The sequence below is a fragment of the Andrena cerasifolii genome, chromosome 1 (genome assembly GCF_050908995.1).
Source record: "Andrena cerasifolii isolate SP2316 chromosome 1, iyAndCera1_principal, whole genome shotgun sequence".
Taxonomy (NCBI): domain Eukaryota; kingdom Metazoa; phylum Arthropoda; class Insecta; order Hymenoptera; family Andrenidae; genus Andrena; species Andrena cerasifolii.
This window is the reverse complement of record NC_135118.1, coordinates 12,094,977-12,117,902: the sequence shown is the minus strand read 5'-3', so window position 1 is coordinate 12,117,902 and position 22,926 is coordinate 12,094,977. Positions and strand designations below refer to the sequence as shown.

The window sequence follows — 22,926 nt, the reverse complement described above, 5'->3', positions numbered from 1 at the left end:
GGCGGCCAAAAAAGCCCACAGATACTGATCTTCGAAAAGTGCTGTATAATTCTCTAAATAAAAAAAAATCAGCAACGAAATTCAAAATTTCGACCGGACAGATCGGTAGAGAATTTAATTGCGCAGAATTAAAAAAAAAATTGTCAAGTTTTCTGAAAAATTACGACCTGTAGGGTGATTTGAACAAAAATGTCATTATCACTGTGCGGTGTGCGACCAATCAAAGTGAAGCTGTCGACGCTGCAGCGAGGATAGCCGGCGGGCTATTTTTCCGAGCCGCGGCGACAGCTGCAGCCAATCAGGGCGCAGGGTTTTCGCGCGGTATTTATTTGATATTCGAGATAGGTTAAAAAAAGTGTCAGCAGTATCCGTCATAATGCTCAGCGCTACAAAATCACGTTTTGTAGAAAGAGGTTGTGACGAACACCTTGCTTTTTCCTACGCGCTACCCCATGTTTTGCTCAGACACTAGGTTCATGGCATCGAGAATGATAAAACGCCAAGACCATCATGAGAAAAGCAGATACCAATTTTCTTTTCCTCACGTTCGCTTCATAATACGACACAAGCAGTCCCTTTTGCATGTTCATTGCGAATGTAAATAAATCGGCTAGCAGACAGATTGAGCGTATTTGTCTTCTGCTGGCTGCAACAACCGCCGCCTGTGTGTGATTGGGAAACAGCCGGCCGCAGCGGCACGGGCAGCCGCGAGCGACGGCCGCAGCAGCTAGTGTGATACGCGCATTAGTCGTCCCTCGCTCGCCCTCGACTCTCTGTCCAGACATTCCCGCAGTTTTCCATAGACCATTTTTTACTACCTCCACTACGTTTCACATTGCACCACCCCAATTTAATTAATTTCCATAGACACTATCTCCTATCGAGTCACTTTAGACTTTTGTTAGCAATTGGCAGCTCCCAAGGTTTCGTACAACTGAAACTCTTTGGCGATCACAGTTAGGGATGGAGTGCAAAATCACTAACAGTGATTTATCACAGTGATCGCAGAATCACGATCACAGTCGTGAGTAAAGTTAAATCACGACCGTGATCGTGATTCTTTTAACTTGAGCGAATTGTTCACTGGCATCGTAATTCTTGATCTTGAGTGAATTATTTTTTATAAAATACTTAAATATAGTTTGTGTTGCAGACAAAGCGTGCTAATTCAGCGAATATATACCTAGTATTTACATTCATAAATAGTCAATGCGTGCACGCACTGATTGGCTAAGGTCTTCACATATACATTACACTTTTTAACTAAACTGAAGAGATATTCGTTAATTTAAATAGATCAAGAACGATTACATTGGTTCGATATATACAACTGAAATTCTATAAACACAGTGAGGACTTGAGAATGTTTCAAGAGAAATTAGAAATTGGGGTTATGTGGCGCGTGCAAAGAGCAGTTATGCTTTCCACCAATCAGATCACGAAAATCGTGAGTCACTGTTCTGCCTGCACCAATCAGAAGCGATCACGAAAATCACGGATCACTGTGAAAAATCACCGTGATTGGGAAGGAATGTGATCGAATCACCAGTGATTCACAAATCACGGTTCTAGCCAACACTAATCACAGTCTCAAAGTCTCCAACATGTAACAGAGTTCGAAAAGAAGTCTCGAATCCCTAAGAAAGCCACAAACCAACAACCCTGTTTGTGTAAATATTATCTACACGAGTTCAGTTACAAACACCATATCACTTCGATATCTTGAGTCAAAGGTATCTTTAACATCCTTACTTTAAAGTAGAAACAAGTCAGCGTATACATAGAATCGAAATCGATCAAAGCATTCCCCTCTGCCTTCACAGACCAACCAAATTCAAAGCCCCCCAACGTTTCGAAACTAATTATGAGAGAGCTTAGCCCATGGCCCTTTCTTGCAACCAGTGGCTGTAGCCTCTTCCCTACAAAACAGCGTTGAGTCGCTACACTAAGGACCTGGGGATCGATAAGAAAAACTCCACTGAACTGGCCAACAGCCGGGGAAACTTGGTGTCCACTTTTCGGCTTCGCCGTTACTTTAGTAAGAAATTGGAATTGCCAAAGTTGCTGTGATTGAAGTTTCTTACACACCTAGAATGCCAAATTGAAAGAGACAGTCGACTGTACGGTGTATTCCTACTAATTACTGTATTTGTTCTTGAGATATTGTTGCATTTCTAATCACTTGTCTTCTCTTCTCTTTTCAGGTATGTGCGTCCTCCGTGTAACTACCTGTACGTCACTTACCACTTCGTCGTAAAAAGGTACGATTAATTAATTCTAGCGATTGGTAAGTATATCTTTCGTATTACCCAGCAACGACGTTCCATCCCCTTTTAATCAATTATTAATGTGCCATTTAGACGAATTACTCGATATCGGATTATCGGTTCGGAAAGGTGATTGAATTCCGCGAACGGGTGTAGAATCGCGAAATAACATAGTAACGAGGTTCGTAAAGAATTTCATTTCCGTGCAAGTAGAATTTAACAGTACACTATTCGGTAAGAGTAAATGTTGGTACGGAACCATATTACTTCTGGTGTAGCTTCTAATCTGCTTAAGTTTGCCGTTACGCTAACGCGTAACTTTGCCGACAAATATGCACAATGTTGGTGGGGCACGCCCTCTCATTCGTAATCACGAGTCACGCAGTTTAGCCCCGTTTACTTTTCCTGTCTACCCCCCCGTGTTCCTTGCTTTATTTCTTCCGAGTGAAGCAGTTTTTCTTGCAGAGCGCATAAATTGGCCCTTTTCAGAATCAATGAACTAAACTTTACACGATTTTCCATGAAACTCCACGGAGATTCTACCAGTGTATTTGCCTTCAACTTCAACTTCGGTGCAATTTACAGAGACTACATCAAAGGATGTCTGTTAGAAAAGGGATTTCATCGTTCCTACGCTACGATTTGGTCACTGTCAAATGAAGGTACTTACTTCTTCCAGAGACACATCGAAATTGTTATAAAATTGCTATTTTCTTGAGGGTTGGGTAAAAAAGATTAAATAACATATTTATTTATTTGAGTATTTATTTTCTCGAGGGCAAAGAATGGACTTGGTTTACAAAAACACTACCTAAACTCTCAAAGGGGTGCCCTCTCGTATGGGATATTCCATGCGAACTCGGACAGATTTCGGAGTAAGTTTTCGTAGATTGCTGAAATGTGAATATGTTTGAAGTTAATAAGTGCTAACTTTTTTCAATACATTATAGCTATGGAAGTAGTAAATGGATGGAGATGAGCTTTACAGTGATTATAGAGAAGACATTGAAGTTTTATGAAAAAATTATTTCAGTTTAAAAAACAAAATTTTGAACCATTTTTGTTCAATTATTTTAAACAAATGCAGGTTTTTAACATCGGGCGCGATTTTAAAAATCTGAAAAAAGGAGAATATAGTTCTATCCTTCCCCTTGATGGACAAATTTACAGAAATATAGACATTTTAAAATTGGCCCCGTAAAAATTTCCGAAAGTTACTCGCAGCGGCCAAGCGGCTGTACCTGATATTCTTATACAGGTTTCTCGAAAATGGTAAGTATTTGAAAAAAACTCAAGGAGGAAAACTCTTACTGTTTTTTATATCCAACATAATACTTTTGTTTTTTAAACTGAAATAATCTTTTCATAAAACTTCAATGTCTTCTCTATAATCACCGTAAAGCTCATCACCATCCGTTTACTACTTCCATAGCTATAATGTATTGAAAAAAGTTAGCACTTATTAACTTCAAACAGCTGTAAAATCGACATTTTTCAAAATTTTGAAAAATCCTTTGAGGTACGTTTAAATATCACTAAAGACTACAACGTATTCAAATTTCAGCAATCTACGAAAACTTACTCCGAAATCAATCCGAGTTCGCATGGAATGTCCCGTATACTTTATATTTCTTAGCTATTAAACCTACTTAATACTTAATTTCCTGTTGTACTTTGCCTAACTTACATTTGCTTTTCCTTTTCCTACGCTCTGATTTTTTTTCTGTGCTTCCCAACAATCTTACAACTTTTTTACTAAATCTGCCCTCTAATACTCCTTCTAGAAGTTCTAGAGTACATTCTTCTGTCGTGAAGTAAAGAAATTTTCAAATTGAATTTTCTCTGAGCTTCCAAAAGTGACAATGGCCCAGCATTAAGTATTTCCGCGTGTATTTGGCTATTAACTTACTTCAGTTTATAAAGCTGAGTTTTCCCTTCGCCGTGTCAGGGAGTGGGTTAGAATTCATTAGCATCTTAAGGTGGTTTCTGCAGAAAATGTGGTGACGGCAGTGTTGACTAGAGGCGGCTGCTGGAACAATACCGTTCGAGAACCTTTTGCCCAAAGAAACAGCCTCTGAAGGTGGGACCTTAATTTACACTTTTCACTACTATCATCGCGTATTTCATTGCGAAACTTGTCCACCGACAGCGAAATAGGTTGAAAAAGCCCCCCTCCCCGCTGTTATCAGGCGGCCTTCCCAAGAGTGGTCATTAAAGCAGAATTTAAACTTGAAAGGCCGAAACTTTCGCTTGCAGCTTATCATAGGGAAAACAGCTTCTTGCCTTTTCACGTTAACTTTTATTATGTCATAACCACGCTTGGATATACCGTTCCCGTATTACGACAGTGTAATTACAACCGCCAGGAACTGGTACCTTTGCTCGCATTGCCTGGGAGAGTAACACTTTGACGACAGTACATTTTGGATTCATGCTCATTACCGATCTGTATTCTTGAAACTCGAGAGAAATATTCTTATAATGTATGTATAAATAATGTAGGTACCCCAGATATTACTGTAATAACTATTAATACCAATTAAATTCTAAGTAAAAGGAATTATTCCGTACTAATTTCTTCTGTCCCTTAAAATTCATAGTACCATTGAGCCTAATGAATATAGTATAAGCAATTGCTGCTTCTTAATATTTTACTAGGCATTACTTAAATTCATGTGAATAAAAACACAAGCGTTTGCTTTATCTTGTAGAAATTCGTAAACTGCCTAGGAATTGCTTAAAGGAATTGCTTCTCCTTAATTTTTTGAGGAATTGCTTAAAGGAATTGCTTCTCCTTAATTCTTTGAGGAATTGCTTAAAGGAATTGCTTCTCCTTCATTTTTTGAGGAATTGCTTAAAGGAATTGCTTCTCCTTAATTCTTTGAGGAATTGCTTAAAGGAATTGCTTCTCCTTAATTTTTTGAGGAATTGCTTAAAGGAATTGCTTCTCCTTAATTCTTTGAGGAATTGCTTAAAGGAATTGCTTCTCCTTCATTTTTTGAGGAATTGCTTAAAGGAATTGCTTCTCCTTAATTCTTTGAGGAATTGCTTAAAGGAATTGCTTCTCCTTAATTTTTTGAGGAATTGTTTAAAGGAATTGCTTCTCCTTAATTTGTTGAGGAATTGCTTACAATCGAATGAATAAATGAAGCAATTGCTTTTGCTAAATAAGCAATTCCTTAAGAATTTTTAAGACTGCTGAACCCTATGCTAACATTTGCTTAAAGGACCAATTACTTCACCAGTACCTATGTATTAGAGAGAAAGCGTATGCATAAATGGTACAAGAAGCTCTTTAAACGATACTTTGCAAATTCGAAACTGAGTTATTAAGGTATTAGTGTTAAGCGTGTGTATGTTTATGTGTTATGATAAAATTGTTTCTTATATCAAATTCTGTACAACGATAGAGCGTAATACTACCGCGCAACTGGAACAGGTAAATTAACTTTTCTTCGGTCCCAGCCGTCCGACACGCAACTTTTAATCCTCCTCAACATGAAGCAAAATGGATGGAAGTCTTTTTAAGAACACGAGATTAAAGTTTAACTAGGTTTGCTTATCGAGTCGTTCTTACTTACTCTTACTTTGCCATCTGCAGCTTGCCATGCCTTCTTTTCCGCCTCTGAGATTAAAACCACTCGTTTTGTTCCAACTGCCATGCTTCTCTTTGCTAGTTCTTGTAGATGTTGCAAGCATTTACTCAAACTTTCTACTGTCGGCGAAACTGTCTCCCAGGCGTTTTCTTCGAGTGTTTCATTACATTCACGCGCTACAGAAACGCAGGTACCTACCTTTAGTGATTACATGCTGGTAAAATAATTCATACCACCTGAAAGCATTTCAATTTTGAAATTCGACGTAGATATATAGAACATTTTGTGCAGAAGATTGAATAAAAGTTGAGCCAGGAAGAAATAGTCATTTTCTTATCTCACCTCCGTTACGATTGATCTGTGAATCTTCGTTGGACATATTTTATCTACTTTTCTGAGCATTTTGCGTGCATAAATTGTTCGACCCCCTTTGGCATTTTTAAGCTTGAAATTGCAGGCAAGTTTCCTATGAATATTCTCGAAAGAGTATCTACTCCTGTAAAAAAAAAATAATAAATGTGTGGCAGTTGTTTTTAATATTTAAAGGGTGTTTCGCTAGCCTGAGTTGTGTTCGAAAAGAGATCACCAAGAAAAGGGTCATCTTCCTGAGACTTGAGCGAGCTACAAAAATTCAGGTAGAGCCAATTTCTGCCGCATATTTATGAGCTTATTTCGCAATTGCGTTGTTGCGCACCCCCTGAGACAGCCATTGCTATATGCGATATGCACATACAGCGAGGCACATTAATATCTAATCTGTAATGGCGGTGGGTAGAGAGAATCGTGCAACATTTATAGATGGTGCAACAATATTATTTATAACTGCACTTGGAAGCTTCTGGTTACAGTCGAGAAGTTCTTCTCTGCAAACATTGCTTTTACGTAACCATTCCATTAAACAGGATTATCTGCTACGGAAATATTTAAGAAAAGCTACTTTGTCTTCCTGAAGTTTTAGAATCGCAGACACGTAAAACGAAATTGAATTCCATACTCTCGAGCAGAATTGGGCACAGTTTGATTTGAATGGAGATAATGGGTAATGGATAAGAATAGCGAGTACGGTTTTAGCCGCTGCATATGAATAAGACATTACCCAATTAGAATTTATTCAGATAGCATATAATGGCTATTTAATCATTGATTCGTTAGCTGCATTAACTGTGATCACCATCTTCTGTTATTTGCGGAAATAGTAATCGGTCAGGGAAGTCCAAAGCAGCGAAGAGCCATGCACTTTCACAGCATTACGTAGATAATTTTGGAATAGTTATCTGAATAAATTATTCGAATAATATGTTAGAATAAACTGCTAGAAAGCACTGGTAATTATAATCCACGTGAAATAAAATCGACTAAAGAGAATTCATTTGGATAATTATCTTAAGTAAGCATTTATTGAAAATAATTTGAATAATGCCGAACTCTGCTTTCGAGCACATAGTACGTCCTTCATTAGGTATATTAATGTGTAATGTATTCTATTAAGCATCCAACCTTTCTGCTTCGCACGAATGGCTGCAGCGATTAATTAATGGTCACCCTTTGCAGTCATTAATTAATGACAAACGATCAAAGTGCCATATAGAAGGGCCACGAAAGAGAAGAGGCGAACGATCCCCGACAGAAGTGCAGACTGTGTATCTTGGCGCTTGTTCGGTGCTTAATTAAACGGGAGTTGACTCATTACCGTCAGAGAGATTAAGCTAGGCGAGAACGAAAGGGACGAGGCACAGACTTGACTTACCTACGCTCCTCGGCGATAAGACTATCGCCATGCACCATTTGTAGTTTATTAAGGGGATAAATCTGGTTGCGAAGCTTTCGTCACCACTTCTGTTCTTGATGAACGGCTAATTTCATGATGCAAATAGTAATTGCTCTGTGAAATCCTTTTAAAAATAGACCCCAGAAACTGAATATTTTTCTTGGCTTTTTTTTGACCAAGCACTACTACGTTCCCGGGTCTTTTTCGACCCGATCGTACTTTCATTCTTTGGGCGACTCATCTAACTTTGGGAGAAGTATAAGCAGTTGTTTCTTGTTCTTTGGCATTAGGTATGTTAAGTGCATAGCTGAACTGAACTGGCTAATGTTAACACTATTTCTTTCTTAAATATCTCATTATGATAAAACAATTAATATGAATTCTATGTTCTTACAGTAATAAATAAATCTTATCAGTGAATGTCATATTGTACATTAAATAATGTAATAAGACCTAAGGAAGTTGCGAAAAATTTAAAAATAATAAGAAGATACTATATTCTATAGTTACTTGTATTTGTTAAAAAGCCGGACCACACGCGAGGTCTAACCTAAGCAATTCTACTGAGAAGCTTGATTGTTTAAACACTCTTATCATCATATATAGTCAGATTATCTATTCACACTTATTGTTATTCTACTGAAAGTACGGGCTAACCAATGTCAGTGAAGTGAATGTTTTATTATTCGAAATATCCTTTATGTAAATAATTGTGCCTCGTTAGCCCTTTGGGTGCTAGCAACTTGATCGCTCATCGCATGCCACACGCGGATTTCCCCTAGTCTCATCCTTTAATCATAGTCGCTGAACGCTTATGGGCGTCTCCCGCACACATTGCATGCGCTAAGCGAACGCATATATGCTCCCATAATACCCAAAGGGTTAATTCGGATAATAGAACCTCCACTGTGTTTCCAAACGCTCGAATGTAAACAATTCAGCCGTGATTATAACCAGAGCACCTGGTAATCTCGTAAAAAAGGAAGTTGTGGGTAATATCACTAATGTCGAGCAACATATACCAAAGGGAATAGAAGATTAATCGCACTCGGCAAACATTTGGAGGCTGCATCTACAAGCACCGAGACTTCATTAGGAATATTGCTTTCTTCGTTCGTCCCTTTGGTGCGCAAACGAAAAACTGAAATGGAGAGTCAGAGCGACTCCGAGGAACTATTAAATCGAAAGCGGGGAAGTTTTTCCAGCCCAAGCTTTTCTCAAATTTATGTATCGTGGCAGAAACTGGACCAAGTTTTAATCGCTCGAGGATAGGTACTTTGAAAGATTGAGAGTCTTCCTCTTGCTCGTAGATTCTGAGAACTATTAATTCCTGCGCTATTAATAACGCTTTAATAGCGACTACAGGCCGAGTCCGAAATTGCTTGCCATCCTTAGATTTTAGGGATTAAAATTAGTGTCAGTATTGTAACCACATTAGGGAAGACCGGGGCTAGTTGATACAGACGAATTATCTCGACACCGAACATATGTAACTCTATTTAAGCGAGATATGTGAAGTTTGTTGTTCAATTCCTTACTACGATTCAGCGTACGTCTGTGTACCTCGACGTTAACAATCGTTTTTTTAAACTGTTTTCGTTTATATGGAGAAACAGTAAATAGTATTGATACATCCAAATTGATCGTCCAAATAACATTTTTTCATTCAGTTTTTATGCATTTTCTCAAGTTTTCGGTTACTATATATTAAAGAGGAAAGACCAAAGTATATTTTGGCTTATTTGTTATTAAGTAATTAATGCAAATAAAAAACGAAAAAAAATTAAAAGAGAATAACGTATCAACTAGCCCCGCAGTGGGGTAAATTGATACCTTTTGCCTTCGTCCATATAACATTTTTTCATTCATTTTATATATATTTTCTCAAGTTTTCGCTTACTATATATTAAAGAGGAAAGACCAAAGTATATTTTGGCATATTTGTTATTAAGTAATTAATGCAAATAAAAAATTTAAAAAATTGAAAACAGAATAACGTACCAACTAGCCCCGGTCTCCCCTACGGACGGCCGAGGGGTGAATAAAATGGGATCAAAGAAAAGATTGGAGGTATCGTTATGATGTTTGAGGCTGAAGAGAACGAAGAAGTTGATTGGGAAACTATGAAAGGGAGAAGGCAATGCTAATTATACAAGGTAATTTTCTCTGTGTGAAAACAGAAAAAAGTGACACACTGACAATATTGTACTGCTTAGCGAGTTCTCTCTTACCTTGACCATATTTCTTTCAGAATGCACCAACTTATCATCAAGATGGAAATGCATTGTTTCTCAAATGAGGCCTTTTCTTCTGCAGAAAAGGCTCCTTTCAAGCACTTTTAAAATGTAACTTTAAAATATCATAAGGAACAAAGCATTCTACGTTTTCATGAATGTCGTTCATAAAATACATGTTGCATCATGCTATTTAACATTTGCATCCATCCCTAAGTGTAGGTAGCACTTTAAATCGAGTATAAACCGGGGTTGATTTGTTTTCCAAGTAAACGCTTAAAGCAGTGTTTCCCAATCTTTTTTGAGTCGCGATCCCTTTCTATAATATTCAAATAACCTGCGACTCCCCCATATAAGGCAAGGTAAATATTTCCTTCCTTTCATTTATGAGAAATGAGTGTCACATCGTTAAAAATGGCAGTGCAACCATATTAAAATAAATAAGTGATAAAAATCGCTAACTAAAAATAACCGTGGCGACCCCTCAGAAATCACTTGGCGACCCACAGATTGGGAATCACAGGGTTAAATACTCTGGAGCAATGCTTTTTATGCTTTCTAAAAAAGATTCACGTGAAATCACGTGAAAAGCAAGCACAGTGTGCAACTCCCTCGGCGCGAATCAGCTTCTACAAACGTGTTAAGTATTTTGATTTTAAATGTGATTTATAAATTGACGAGTTAGGTCTAGCAGTCGCTACTCTTCGTTTTTCAAGGCAAGAGATGAATCCGATTTCGTAGCAGTGTAGCAATCAGCAATGTGTGTACAGAAACTTACAATTAGACTATAATTTAATTGACGAAGACCAGTTACATCTCGGTTCTCGTTGAAATTAGGGGTCTAGTTAGAGTTGAATACAGATTCTGTGCAGTTTCGATTTCAATCTATTTGGACTGTCGAGTTTCCCTTCAAGTTAGATACCTTCGAAACGTGGCATTCCACATCCGTTGAATTACACAGAAATGGAAACAATTCAGCATCAATAATTTACCATTCACGTATCATGAATACATTACTACTTAAGTAGGATTATTACTGCAGTTTATTCGACATTCTGGGTATAATAACGAGAAGCAGTGCACCACTCAAATTCATGCTACAATTTAATAACGACTTTCTCGTACTTGCGAAATTAATCCATGGATTTTGTTATCACTTTGACAACGCAATTTGACATGTATATTTTCATGCTACACTTACAACACGTGAAACCAAATTAAGAATAAAAGTCATAACTAAAAGTACTTTTAATTGCCATTAATTGGGAAACCAATTTTAAAAAAAATTCTCAAGCATTCTCTGAAATTTAATTCAAATAAATGAACGAGTGAATGCATTTCAAATTGTCTGAAAATACGAGATATGAAAATAAAATTCAGGATGTTTGAATTCATTTCCAAAGAAGTACCGAAAAATGGTGAAATTAATACCATGTGAAACACACTCCATGAAATTAATTTCTCATTGCAAATCTCTATTGATAACCGTAATTGAATCAATATAACTACTTACAATGAAACAATTTCTACCGAATTTTATAAACAGAAAATTGCAAGCATGCCATGCATTTGTGAATTTTTGTACATTTTTGCGAGGGTCGAGGAACCTTCTGTAGTTCCTGTGTAAACACATTTTTATCGGAAGTGTTAAAACTTTTATTAAAGAAGGCACTATTCTCGTATAATGGTAATAACGGAACACATTTTTACAACGTCAATTTTCAATCTTCTTCTTTTATTGTCCGCACACGAAAGCTTCTTGGCGGAGACGAAAGACGTGCTTGCGAGTCTTCAGAGTCCGTATTACATGGCGCCAGTCCTGTATTTTTATACTGAAAGCTCCCGTATACGTATCCACACATTGGACAGATCATGCGGACTTTCTTCGCACGCTTCATCATCAACGGTACAAAACAAAGTGGCCAACATCTATTATGAACCACAATACTTTCAAGGGAACAGTTTCTACGACGGCGAAAATAATTTATTCGCTTCTATTAGACTTGAGAGAATCACAAAATATGTACCAACAAAGGAACACCCCAGGATAGAATTTTTTTTTCATTGAAACTAACACAAATTAGGCAGGGGTGGGGGCATGAAAGCACATTAGATACGATTTTTTTTAGTTTCGTAATTACTTCTAAATTATATGCCGAATTAAAGAAATTACTCAATTTTAAATATAGAATTGTATCGCCAGAGAGATCTTTCGTTTTCAACAATTTTCTAGAAATTCCCATCCCTGTTTCCTCTTTTATTGAAATTAAACAAATTATAAAAGTTATTAAGCTGGAGGCTGCCAGATACTTTAATGCAACGTTTAATTGTAATTTAATATTCGTCTTTAATTTAATAGAAATTCGATAGAAGCCCGTTACTGTATTACGCTTTTGATGGGACCACGAGTAAGTTGAATAAGTCGTGGTTCAAGCTACGTGGTTGCTCATTAATCTTTTACGCTGACGCGGCAGGCTGAACGAACAAACAGGGAGCGTGAAATTAATTGTTGGTTAGCTGCGTGTCAGCCAAAATCTGTCAGCTCTAAATTCCGAAGGACTAGATTGGTCGCTGATGCGTATGAACGAAAAAAGAAATAACCATAACTCGTTAACTGCCACGACCCTGAGCCGGTGAAAGGACTATTTTCAAACGCGCAGATATTTCTTTTAAAATTTGCAGATCGCGTTATAGACTCCCACGGGCGAGACAATATTTATCGTGACAAAAAATAGGGATTACTACGACAGAAGTCCGTTCTCGACGGAAGAATATTTCTAAAATATACACTGTCGATATTTTCACGTTAATTTAGGTAGGAATAGAATCATTTATCTTTCCTTTATACTAGTTTATATTATGGATTTAAATATAACTTTCAGAAGAACCTATTTTATTCCTACAATCATGTTATATTTGTTCTATTGTAGAAGCACTTATATAAAAAATTATCCATAGTTGATTTCAAGTAACATTAAATTAAAGAATTACCACTTATTACCTATAAAGTATTTTTTAGGGGTTAAGTTAGGATTCCACCTAAAAGCTAAGCTAAGCTATGCTATGCTATGCTATGCTTGGCTGTGTTATAAAACATAAAAAGTATTTATGCAAATTTTCTAAAACATTGCATAGCATAGCACAGCTTAGCTTAGCTTTCAGGTGGATTCCCAGCTGTAACTATGTTTATGTGCGTAGAAGCGAACCCACGTTCCTTTGGTGGAAATGAAATACAAAAGAAATAATTGATTTTCGAATTTCGAAGTCAGAGAGGAATATTTGCCAAATGTTAACCTACCCTAAAAGGCACAGGGCTCCAATATGGGAGGTTGTCAATTTATCCCCTCGGGCGTGAAGTGTCGGTACTGCTTCGTTTTGACATCGAGGGCAGACCTTTTTTTCGTTGTGTGATTTCCACGTGTCCACTGCGGGGAATAACAAATGGTTTAATAGCGTCCTGCCCGATGCACAAAGTTAATAGTGTCGGGAACGTACCGCGAGTGGCGTACACTTTTCTCGGTTCGCTTTTCCCCGTATTGCAGCTTGTTCTGACAGAGCACTTGGAAGTTATTTGTTTGGACGCTGTTGTCGACTCTTTCTCCTCCTAATGTTTCACGAATTCAATTTGTTTTTGGTTATCGAACTAAATATCAAGCATTTCCTTTGTACCCATAGAAGCTTCGTTTATACACATTTACGGTACGTTGTTCGCGAATTTTTTAATTTGAAAATATTATTGTGGCACTGCAGACGTATTCCATTTAAACTTTACGTACTCTGAGCTTCAGAATCAGAAGAAAATTCGTGGAGTACAGAATGATAAAGATTGAGGCATATGTGCGATAAATAACTAAATAAATCTTTTGCAAAAATATACAGTATGCAAACAATAGCATTTTTATTCAATATCAAAATAACAATTCTTCATTAATACTTCACGATCATAAACTCAATATCTAAACCCTTGCAGCTGATTATCCTAAATTACGATCATATAATAAAAGAAAAGACGAATTCTCCATAGATTCTAAGAGCCAATTCCACTTACGACCAAATCGACCAAATCCTTACGACGGGACGCAACGTCAAGAATTTCAAAGTCGATTTTCTCGAAAACGAAGCGCAATATCAAATAATTTTATTCCTTTTTCTCAACTTATTTACTTGTTATAAGTAAAAAAGAAGCAGTAACTTTTTTTGATATCGCGCTTTATTTTCGAGAAAATCGACTTTGAAATTCTTGACGTTGCATCTAGCCGCGCATAGGAAAGCCTACCTTTAATGAAAATCGTTGCGGGGATTTGGGCGCAAGTGGAATTCGCCCTGAATAACTTAAAAAGTATATTGAACAAAATTGATTTAAAATCCCAATCACTAAACACCTATGCCTGCACGGCTGGAATTTGTGCTGGTTGCAAATGGATTCCATTGATAATTTGGATCTCGTAAAAAGGGAAGAGGAATCTCGTACCTGAGGTAAATATTGGCCAGAATGCTTGGGATGAGATTTGCGAATATGCGCGAGGAGCTCGAACGTGTCTTTCCCTTTGTCACTTACTCGTTTGTCGCATACAGGACACCACGTAGCCGCGTACGACTGCGATGGGAATGGAATATAATATAACACACTATCGCATTCAGCTCTAACCTACGCGTGTCCCCCGACGACACGTTCCCTTTCAGTTGAACGTTACAGAGGAATTAAATGACGGAATGCTTTTGGGGAGCAAGTGCATAAAACAACCTGTGTTCCGTTTATCATATTTCCGTACACGTGAGCAGTTTTCCGGTGGCGAGTTTCTTGGGCATGTTCGAGGAAAGTACAGGGAACAGGCTTTCCACGACAGAGTTATATTAACCGAATGAAATTGCGCGCGTGTGAGGCAGACAGACAATTCGATCGAGCATAATTGTCGGTATCTACGCACAAAGGGTGCGGTATTTAAAATAGATTAGATTTTGGAAAGGCATAACCTTCAGGTTGTTGATAATATATAATCGTACTTCATGTACACTGTAATTTAATACCCCACATAATTACCTTTTTTGAAAAAAAAGGTACAAAAAAGAGCGCCAAGTATATAATCCGATCAAAAAGAATCTTATTTAAAAACATTGTCGTAAATTAATATGAATTTATTAATGTGCTATATTTAACTTTACAAAAGTAATGATATACAAAAATTGCGCCAATTATCGCAATGGCTATTTATACAAAGAAAATATGTATTAAATAATATTAAGCAGATATATTTTTATACAAATAAATATTTTAATACGAATAAATATTTTATTCGAAATACTTGGCGTCGAAATATCTCAGCTCATAAGGCACGTAGGAACAAAACGAAGACACTTTTCTGATGTAAATCAAACCCAAGCTATCCATTAAGACCATTCAAAACTTAATCGAATCAGCCGTTATTGAGATTCGGTAATCTCAGGGTTTTTCCAAAAACTGCTCGGCGTAATATAGCCACGGTAGTGTCTCGCGCTGCGCATGTACCTATATATACTTGCCGCGAGACAGTACCGTGTCTCTTGATCTAGAACAGTACTCTGTACCTAACACGGTATCAGATTTTTTAAAATTCTCTTGAAAACTATTTCATTCGCTGCTCACCGTGAATTTCTTTAATTACTGCCCCATTTGTTCGTTGAGTATGAATGTCAAAACTTTCTATTTTACAGTAAGGAAAATTTACAGCAGACCATCCCACGTGTCTCGTATTATTTTATACTAACTTAACCTTCCATTGATCCTTTCGTCATGGCAGTGGCTCTTCGAAAATCGCACATGCTACAAAGGAGTGCAGAACGTTACACGCAGAACGCATCCTCTAAGCTCGCACCCAGTAGATTTTTATCCCTAAATTATTATTAATTATTTATATTAGCATAGCGGCGGAGACTGTAGATACTCTTAGCCCACGAGTTCTGGTGGGTGAATATAAACAGCTTTAGTGGCGGAGGGATTAACTTCTGCCCATTCGTGAACAAAAAACTGAATGCTATGCTTCTAAAAAATGTGAGAAAAACGAAGTAGAGGGCTTGCTTCCTCCACTTCGTGGCTGTTCTCCTAATCCCGACGTTGCCCTCCTTATAAAAAAGGCCCAAATAGAAAGTAGGTAGGGACGGAGCAAGAGGTACACACCGAGGGTTTTGTCACGTTTTAGAAGTTAGTCACCAGGTCACGGAAGTGGTCCTCGAAGGAAGCGATCCTCGAGGTACAAGGGTAGAGGGAAGGTAGGAAAGGAGCTTTTCCTGAATGTGGTAGAAGTTCGGGCCGGAGTCAAAAGTTTCAGAGACAAAGGCTCGCACAAAAGCTTGTCACGGATGGCGAGCATGCCTTGACTCACTTCCGGCGGCGGGGCGTTTGCGCGGCCTCCGTTGCGCTGCCAGTAACACTGGCTCCGGAGTTTGCGGAATTTCCCCGTCTGGATATCGAATCTTAGATAATGTCTCGTATAACCGCATGAAACATCCGTTTCCTCGGTTACATTCGTGCCAGGCTGGCTTCTGTCACGTTGGAGACGTCAGCGGCACCACGACTCGAGGAAATGAAAGGAAGCCTTTTCGCGCGGTGTAACTTCGCGTTTGCGTCGTTTACGCCGAGATTCGGGGATTTCGAAGGTACGCTGCAGAAATTGAAGATGTTTCTCTGGCTGGAACGCGATCTCTGTGGAGTATTTGGATTTTTTTGTGGATTTATATTTGTACGTGGGATGAGCAGTGTTTGTTATATGTCGGGATGATGTAAGTGGTTAAACGATGTTGGAAATTCAGCTGAAGTTTTAGGAGCTATGGACACTCTAGTCCGTTCGAAAACGTACTTAACCCGAGAGTAGGCGCGCCAAATAATTTACGTTAGTAGGCGCACGTCGGTCATTTCGACCGATGGTAATGTAATCAGAAATAACTTAATAAAAGGACTAAAATAATATAAATAATGCATAACATTGTATTTTACTTACTTCAGAATCGTTGTACGTAAATAATTTTCATTTTTTATGATAAAATGATTAATCGTATTATAATATTATGAGTTCTGGAAAATTTATTTTTATACAAACGATGCATTGTAATTGATTTTAAAAATAAAAGGTTATATAAAAATTTGTGCGAATGCAAAATATGAAATTACATTGTCTATTTATGAATTTGAATTTATCACTTGATTTTTAATTTTCAATAATAGCAATTATCTAATATATTTTATATTTATATTTGTTTTCCGTAAATTATACTTATAAATTTATGGTTTCATAAACGTATTAAATATTTATATTTTCTTCAGATTAGAAACTGCATCTTGAGAATAATTTCTGAATCTTTAGCGTGATCGGATTATATAACATAATCGGGATCTTCTGCGGAATCACTGATCTCGTCTTCAATGTTTTCAATCAATAAGAAATCTCGGAAATTAGTACTAGCCATGATTGCCACACAGTACGCGTCGTACGCGACAGACGAAATGAGACTAACGTTAGCAGGCGCGCTATGGTCGAAAAGACCGACGCGTAAAAATGTATGATTTAAAACCTGCACGAGTGCACTAAGTGTCGCTCCGTAACATAAATAAGTCAAGAACTCCTTCAAAGAGGAATAGCTCTACGGAAAAAGTAAACAGTCGAACGCTACGGATCATGTTTTTTCAATTTCTACTTTATAACCATTTCTGATTCGACAGTCCTGTGGACCCAGTTGCCACCAACAAAATACGTTATACATCGCAGAATCACTAAAAATGGACATTCCCTGTTATCCTACCCTTCATATGGAAGTTTAACGTTTCATTAGCGCCCGAAAAGGCCTGGTCCACTTGAAGCGTCACTTTCTGCTCAAAGCGTCAACATATGTTTTCTGAAAATATTCTTAGGTTAACAAGTTATTATTTTTTTTATTATTATTCGTCTACATTACTTGACACATCCAGAGAAGAAAATAATACATAAAGACAAGCGAAGTAAATGGCGAGGCTGCAGTACAATACTGTTATAAGCCTAACCATAACTAAATAACTAACTAAATGACTAAAAACTAACTAACATTAAGAAACTAGAAAGTGATTGTGACGCATAATGTAACCATATGTATCGCCGAGCTTTACATTTAAAATCAGGAAACGAATTTAAACCTCGAATATCAGGTGGGAGGGAATTATAGTAATGAGCCGAAATATAAGTAAAGGATGATTCAAATTTAGATGTAAAGTGTGTCGCTATGGAAAGGAGACTTTGGTGTCGAGTAGAAAGAGAATTAGGCCCATGGTAAGAAAGATTATTGCGAAGAATATTATAGAGATAAGGCGGGACATGAGATGAGAGTATTTTGTGAACGATACAACATAAATGGAAAATCCAGCGCTAAGGCATACGTAACCAAGACGTTTTGACATATAGGTGAGAGATATGATCATACTTCGGAGCACAAAAAGAAAAACGCAAGCAGGAGTTTTGAACTCGCTGGATAAGATGAGAAAGATGATAGGATAAACCTGGACGATAGACTACATCACAATAATCAAACAACGAAATAATCAAAGATCGAGATAATAACAGTTTTTGTGCCGATGAGAGCATACGACAGGCGGGGTAAAGTAGACGTAAACGCGAATAGGCTTGACGACACAGCGAGGAAACATGGTTAGCATATGAAAGCCGAGGATCAAAAATGAGTCTCAAATTGCGAATGGAGTCAGAAGGGTGTAACTGAAGGAATCCGAGTGTGACAGATATTGAGGGGAGTTTTTCCAAACAGCAGGGAGAGCCAAGAACAAGAAGGGTAGATTTAGCAGGGTGAATCCTGAGTCCATGCTGATCCGCCCAATTTATAATTCTTGTAAGGTATAATTCGAGCTGCGTAATTGCAGCGCGGATGTTACAAGGCATAACTGTAGATACGATCTGCATGTCATCAGCATGCATACACGATATGCTGGTCAAAGTTATACGAAGGAGGTTAATGACAAAGACATTAAATAGCAGGGGACCTAAAACCGATCCCTGCGGAACGCCACACTTAACAACACGCGAAGAGGAGAACTTCGGCCCATCCCAGTTTAGCATAACTTGCTGTGTACGTCCCTTAAGATGTGACCGAAACCAAGTAGTAGGTATATCTATCTTTTTCCTCCGCTTCAGTTAACTTTACCGCTCGAAGCCTCTAGGAAAATGGCGCGGCGATGGGGTTAACGGAAATGACGACGCGTGAATGGGAAGTCATAAGTGAATTAGCGGGGACACTGTACATGTGCGATGGGCGAGAGCGCGGAATAGCGCCGTCGGCAGTGGGTCAGAAAATCAGGTCAGGTAGTGGCGGTAAAGGAAGCGGTGAAGGAAGGCATGTGGTAAGGGCCCAGGTACCGTTATCTTCGTCTGGCGTCGTCCACGTTCCGCACCTGGAAGCTCTTTTGTGCGAAGGAACGTGGGTCGCAGGCAAAAAGATAAACCGACGGGCGCTGTGGATAAAGGAGATGCATCGGAATCCGTGCCCGTCGTTTCGGATTTTCCTCCGACGTTCTTTGTACGAGATCCAACGGCACGAAGAGCTTCTCATGAATTTCAATTCGAAGAAAAATGCGCGCAGGACATCGATCGCGTTTTCTCTTTTCAATAACGTCGGGGGACGAAATTGTGCTGCCCTGCCGCGAAACTTCGGTCGGGAAGCTGCGGCTCGATGCTGGGGAAGATGTCGAAATCTTGTTGGGCGATTGGCGTGTTCTTTGGTGCTGCTTCGCACAAACAGCAGGATTTATGTGAGAGCGGAGATATTTTTATAATATTTAGCCTGTTAATCGATGAAGATGAGTTCAGTGGAGGAAGATTCCTTTGTGGTGGGTAGGAAGAGTTGATTCGTGACGAAAATTAAAATATGCCAAAAAAGGTGGCCACTTGCATTCCGACGCATTTTTGGAAAATATGAGAAAAAATTGTCAATTCATGATATGTTTGGAAATTTGTTTGGCATATGTAAATTAGATAAGAAAAACAACACAGTACGAATAGTTACCTTGAATTGTCGATGAAAATGTTCGATTTACGAGCACAGGGAAAACACACAATTTCAATAATTCAATTTCTTGACAAAGACTATATAACTCTGTCCGCTCCAGAGGCTAATTAATAGTGACAACTACTCTTTTAACGTCGATGTGAGTCAGAGTCGAGGTTAAAATACAGTAGGGGTGGCAACCTGCAAGCCTCTCCCCTATAATATACTTTTATTGTTAACTTTCTAAAATTATAAACTTCCGGCAACTTTTCTGAGATACTTCTCAATCCAGACTGTTTCAAAAACTGCAAGCTAATTAACAACAAAAAATCGTCTACTAAAGTCCCAAACGTGCACAGTGGAGTGGAATTCAAACTGAGAACGAGGTCGATAAATTCACTTCGTTAGAAATACATTAATCATGGCGTGCTATGAGGTCCAGGAAACGAAAGGATAGGAAAACAAATTCGTATTCACTGACGGGAACGCACACCCGCGTAATCTCCCATTAACAAATCGGCAAGCTTGTTCCCCGCGCAATTGATGACATGCAAAACACTTGTTACACCTGCCACAGTGTAGGGACGTCGGAAGATGTTCAAACTGCGTGTAGATGCATTTGTGACACGCCGATCTGGTCGTACATCCTCTCGTGCAATTAGATAGTGTTAAACCCGATAATCACGAAGTCCCGACGGTGCTTTATCTATCGCGGCATGGTGGATTCCATTTACTGGAGAGGTAGATTTTCTAGGACGCATACGTTCCTGCTACGAGGTTCTGATTTAAGTACTTCCTTCTTCAGTCATCCTATTCACTAGTGTTTACTGATAAAAAGGTAAGTATTTTTGGTTTTTGATATCGTACAATATGGTGATAAAGAATTTTCAAGAAATGGATGGTGGGGATCAATTTGATAAAAATGACTTTTTCAAAAATTCTTTATCACCACATTATAGGATGTCAAAAACCATCAAACTTTGAAGTAGGTACTTTTTTTACACCTTTACGGATTCGCAGATATTTACGATAATATGAAATTACAATTTCTTGGGAGCGGGGGGGGGGCATCCCTAGGATCGTTCCATTGCTAGGGTAAAAAATGATTACTTTATTAGCATCACTTGAACTACATTTCTGCAAAGTTTCAAAATTTGTTGAGCGTCGGGTTAAAGTGGAATCTGATGGAACGTGGATCGGCGAGCCCATCCGGCTCGCCTGGGCTCGCCTGAGCTCGCCTAGACTCGTCGACGATCGCCCAGGATAGCGATCGGCGGTCTATGAGCGTTCTCACGGCGCGGGACTCGGCGAGTTGGCTCGGCTCGCCTAAGCTCGCCCAGGCTCGCCCAGGATTGCGAGTCGGCGAGCCATGAGTGTCCTGACGGTGCATGGGCTCGGCAAGTGTCGTGCCAAGCTCGCCCGGGCTCGCGAATCGGCGATCCATGAGCGTTCCCACAGCGCGGGACTCGTCGAGTTGGCTCGGCTCGCCTAGACTCGCCTAGGCTCGTCCAGGCTCGCGAGTCGGTGAGCTATTAGTGTTCTGACGCCGATCTGTGTCTCGTTCCAAGCTCGCCGATCCACGTTCCGTCAGATTCCACCTTTACCGAACGTCCCTTGTAAGTCTTTTTTGCTCACAAGGGAAGATCCCCAACCCGGAAATTAAAAAAATTATGGAGCTTTGGGGATCTGTAGAGAATATATGTATAGGTACGTACCTATTACGCTAAAGTGACCAGATATTTTCTGTTCCAATGCGGGACAAGTAAGCAAAAAAAAAAGGGTTAACAGATGCGTGAGGAGATCTTTTCCGTAGTTTATTAAAGCATTTACAATATATTTAAAAATACATACTTGTGATTATAAGATGATACATTGAAACGAAATTAAAATTTTTTTTTCACAACAAAAAAAGTAGAGGAAACAGTAACTTCATGCCAATGCGAAAATGTAAAAGGTTACATGTCCAATCCGGGACACTTTGCGGGACATTTTTCAGTGCGGGACAAAGGGTTCAAATGCGGGACTGTCCCGCACAATGCGGGACGTCTGGTCACTTTATATTACGCAATTTTTTTTCGCTGCCTAAATTCACTCTGCGGGGGTGAAATTCATCCTTGAGAATCCGGCTAGTTTCCGTTTTTGTATTATATCTCGCGAACTATGGGAGATTGCAAAAATGTTTTCAGGCAAAAGTTACTCATTTTATTTAGAACTATTATTCGGTATCTTACAGCTCTTACAATTTTCGAGTTATGTATAACGCAAAACCGGAAAATAGGCGGATTTCCAGGGGTCAGTTTGGGTAGCAATAAAAAATTCGTAATACGCATCCATATATGCTCTGCATATCCCCAAAGTTTCATAATTATTTAAATTTCCAGAGTGAGGGTCTTTTCTTGTCAGTTCAATCAGTACTGTCTACACTCTACCACACAACTCCTAAACCCTTTTTTAACGCCATGTACAACAAGACCCGCGAGGAATGATTAAATCAGGTAGATTGAAATTGCGAGAAATTACGATGCTTGTGCTTTCTCCGACTCGAATAATCGTCGACGTTGGTCACACGGGAGGTTAACGTGTCCCACGTCTGAGTCCTCTCCGTCTGGCGAGACCGGCAAGCCCGATTGTATCTCCAGGCGCAGGTCCGGTCACCGCGTAAGTCCGCGCTCAGCGAGATCGTTTATCTCACCGGCTTACCAATAATAGATATTACTATCGTTTATCGTGGTAGCCAGGGCGGACTAAGCTGAAGGGACTATTAGGCCGGCCTGATACTTTCTTATCGCTCGGTTGCCAGAAGCCTAGCTGCTGCAGGCCGTTACGCGTGTCCAGCAGGACCACCAGCCTCATCGTGTTAACCTTGATAACAGGCGGCCTTCCCCTTCGAGTGATACGATTTGTGGGCAACTGGGAGCCGTGCGTTATAGATCGAATTTAAAGGTGAACCTCCCGCGTGATGTGCTAATGCGTTTTCGTAGTCGTGTGAAGGGCGAACATTGGATGCTGCCGGCAGGGGCGGGTTTGTGTATAGGCTAAGTAGGCGATCTCGTTATCTATACATA

At 39.0% G+C, this 22,926-nt stretch overlaps 2 protein-coding genes across 2 annotated transcripts in view; one reads left to right on the top strand and one right to left on the bottom strand.

The window, feature by feature from the left end:
- Positions 1-22,926, top strand: part of Twin (CCR4-NOT transcription complex subunit 6-like twin) — a 405,710-nt gene that overhangs the window by 165,452 nt on the left and 217,332 nt on the right. The gene's annotated exons all lie outside the window — the stretch shown is intronic.
- Positions 11,587-22,714, bottom strand: LOC143371100 (uncharacterized). The gene is made up of 5 exons (XM_076815968.1): positions 22,640-22,714; positions 14,241-14,513; positions 13,361-13,469; positions 13,164-13,290; positions 11,587-11,794 (listed from the first exon to the last, which is right to left on the bottom strand). Exons 1-5 carry the CDS (start codon positions 22,712-22,714, stop codon positions 11,587-11,589), a joined length of 792 nt encoding a protein of 263 aa, XP_076672083.1.

Bases quoted from the DNA above. Each gene is read 5' to 3' on its own strand.
- LOC143371100 (XM_076815968.1), bottom strand. From the start codon at position 22,714: ATGAGGCTGGTGGTCCTGCTGGACACGCGTAACGGCCTGCAGCAGCTA. The intron at 13,470-14,240 runs GTGATTGGGATT...GTGAAACATTAG, and splicing joins CGTGCAGGCATAGGTGTTTA to GAGGAGAAAGAGTCGACAAC. The intron at 13,291-13,360 runs GTACGTTCCCGA...TATTCCCCGCAG, and splicing joins AAAAGTGTACGCCACTCGCG to TGGACACGTGGAAATCACAC.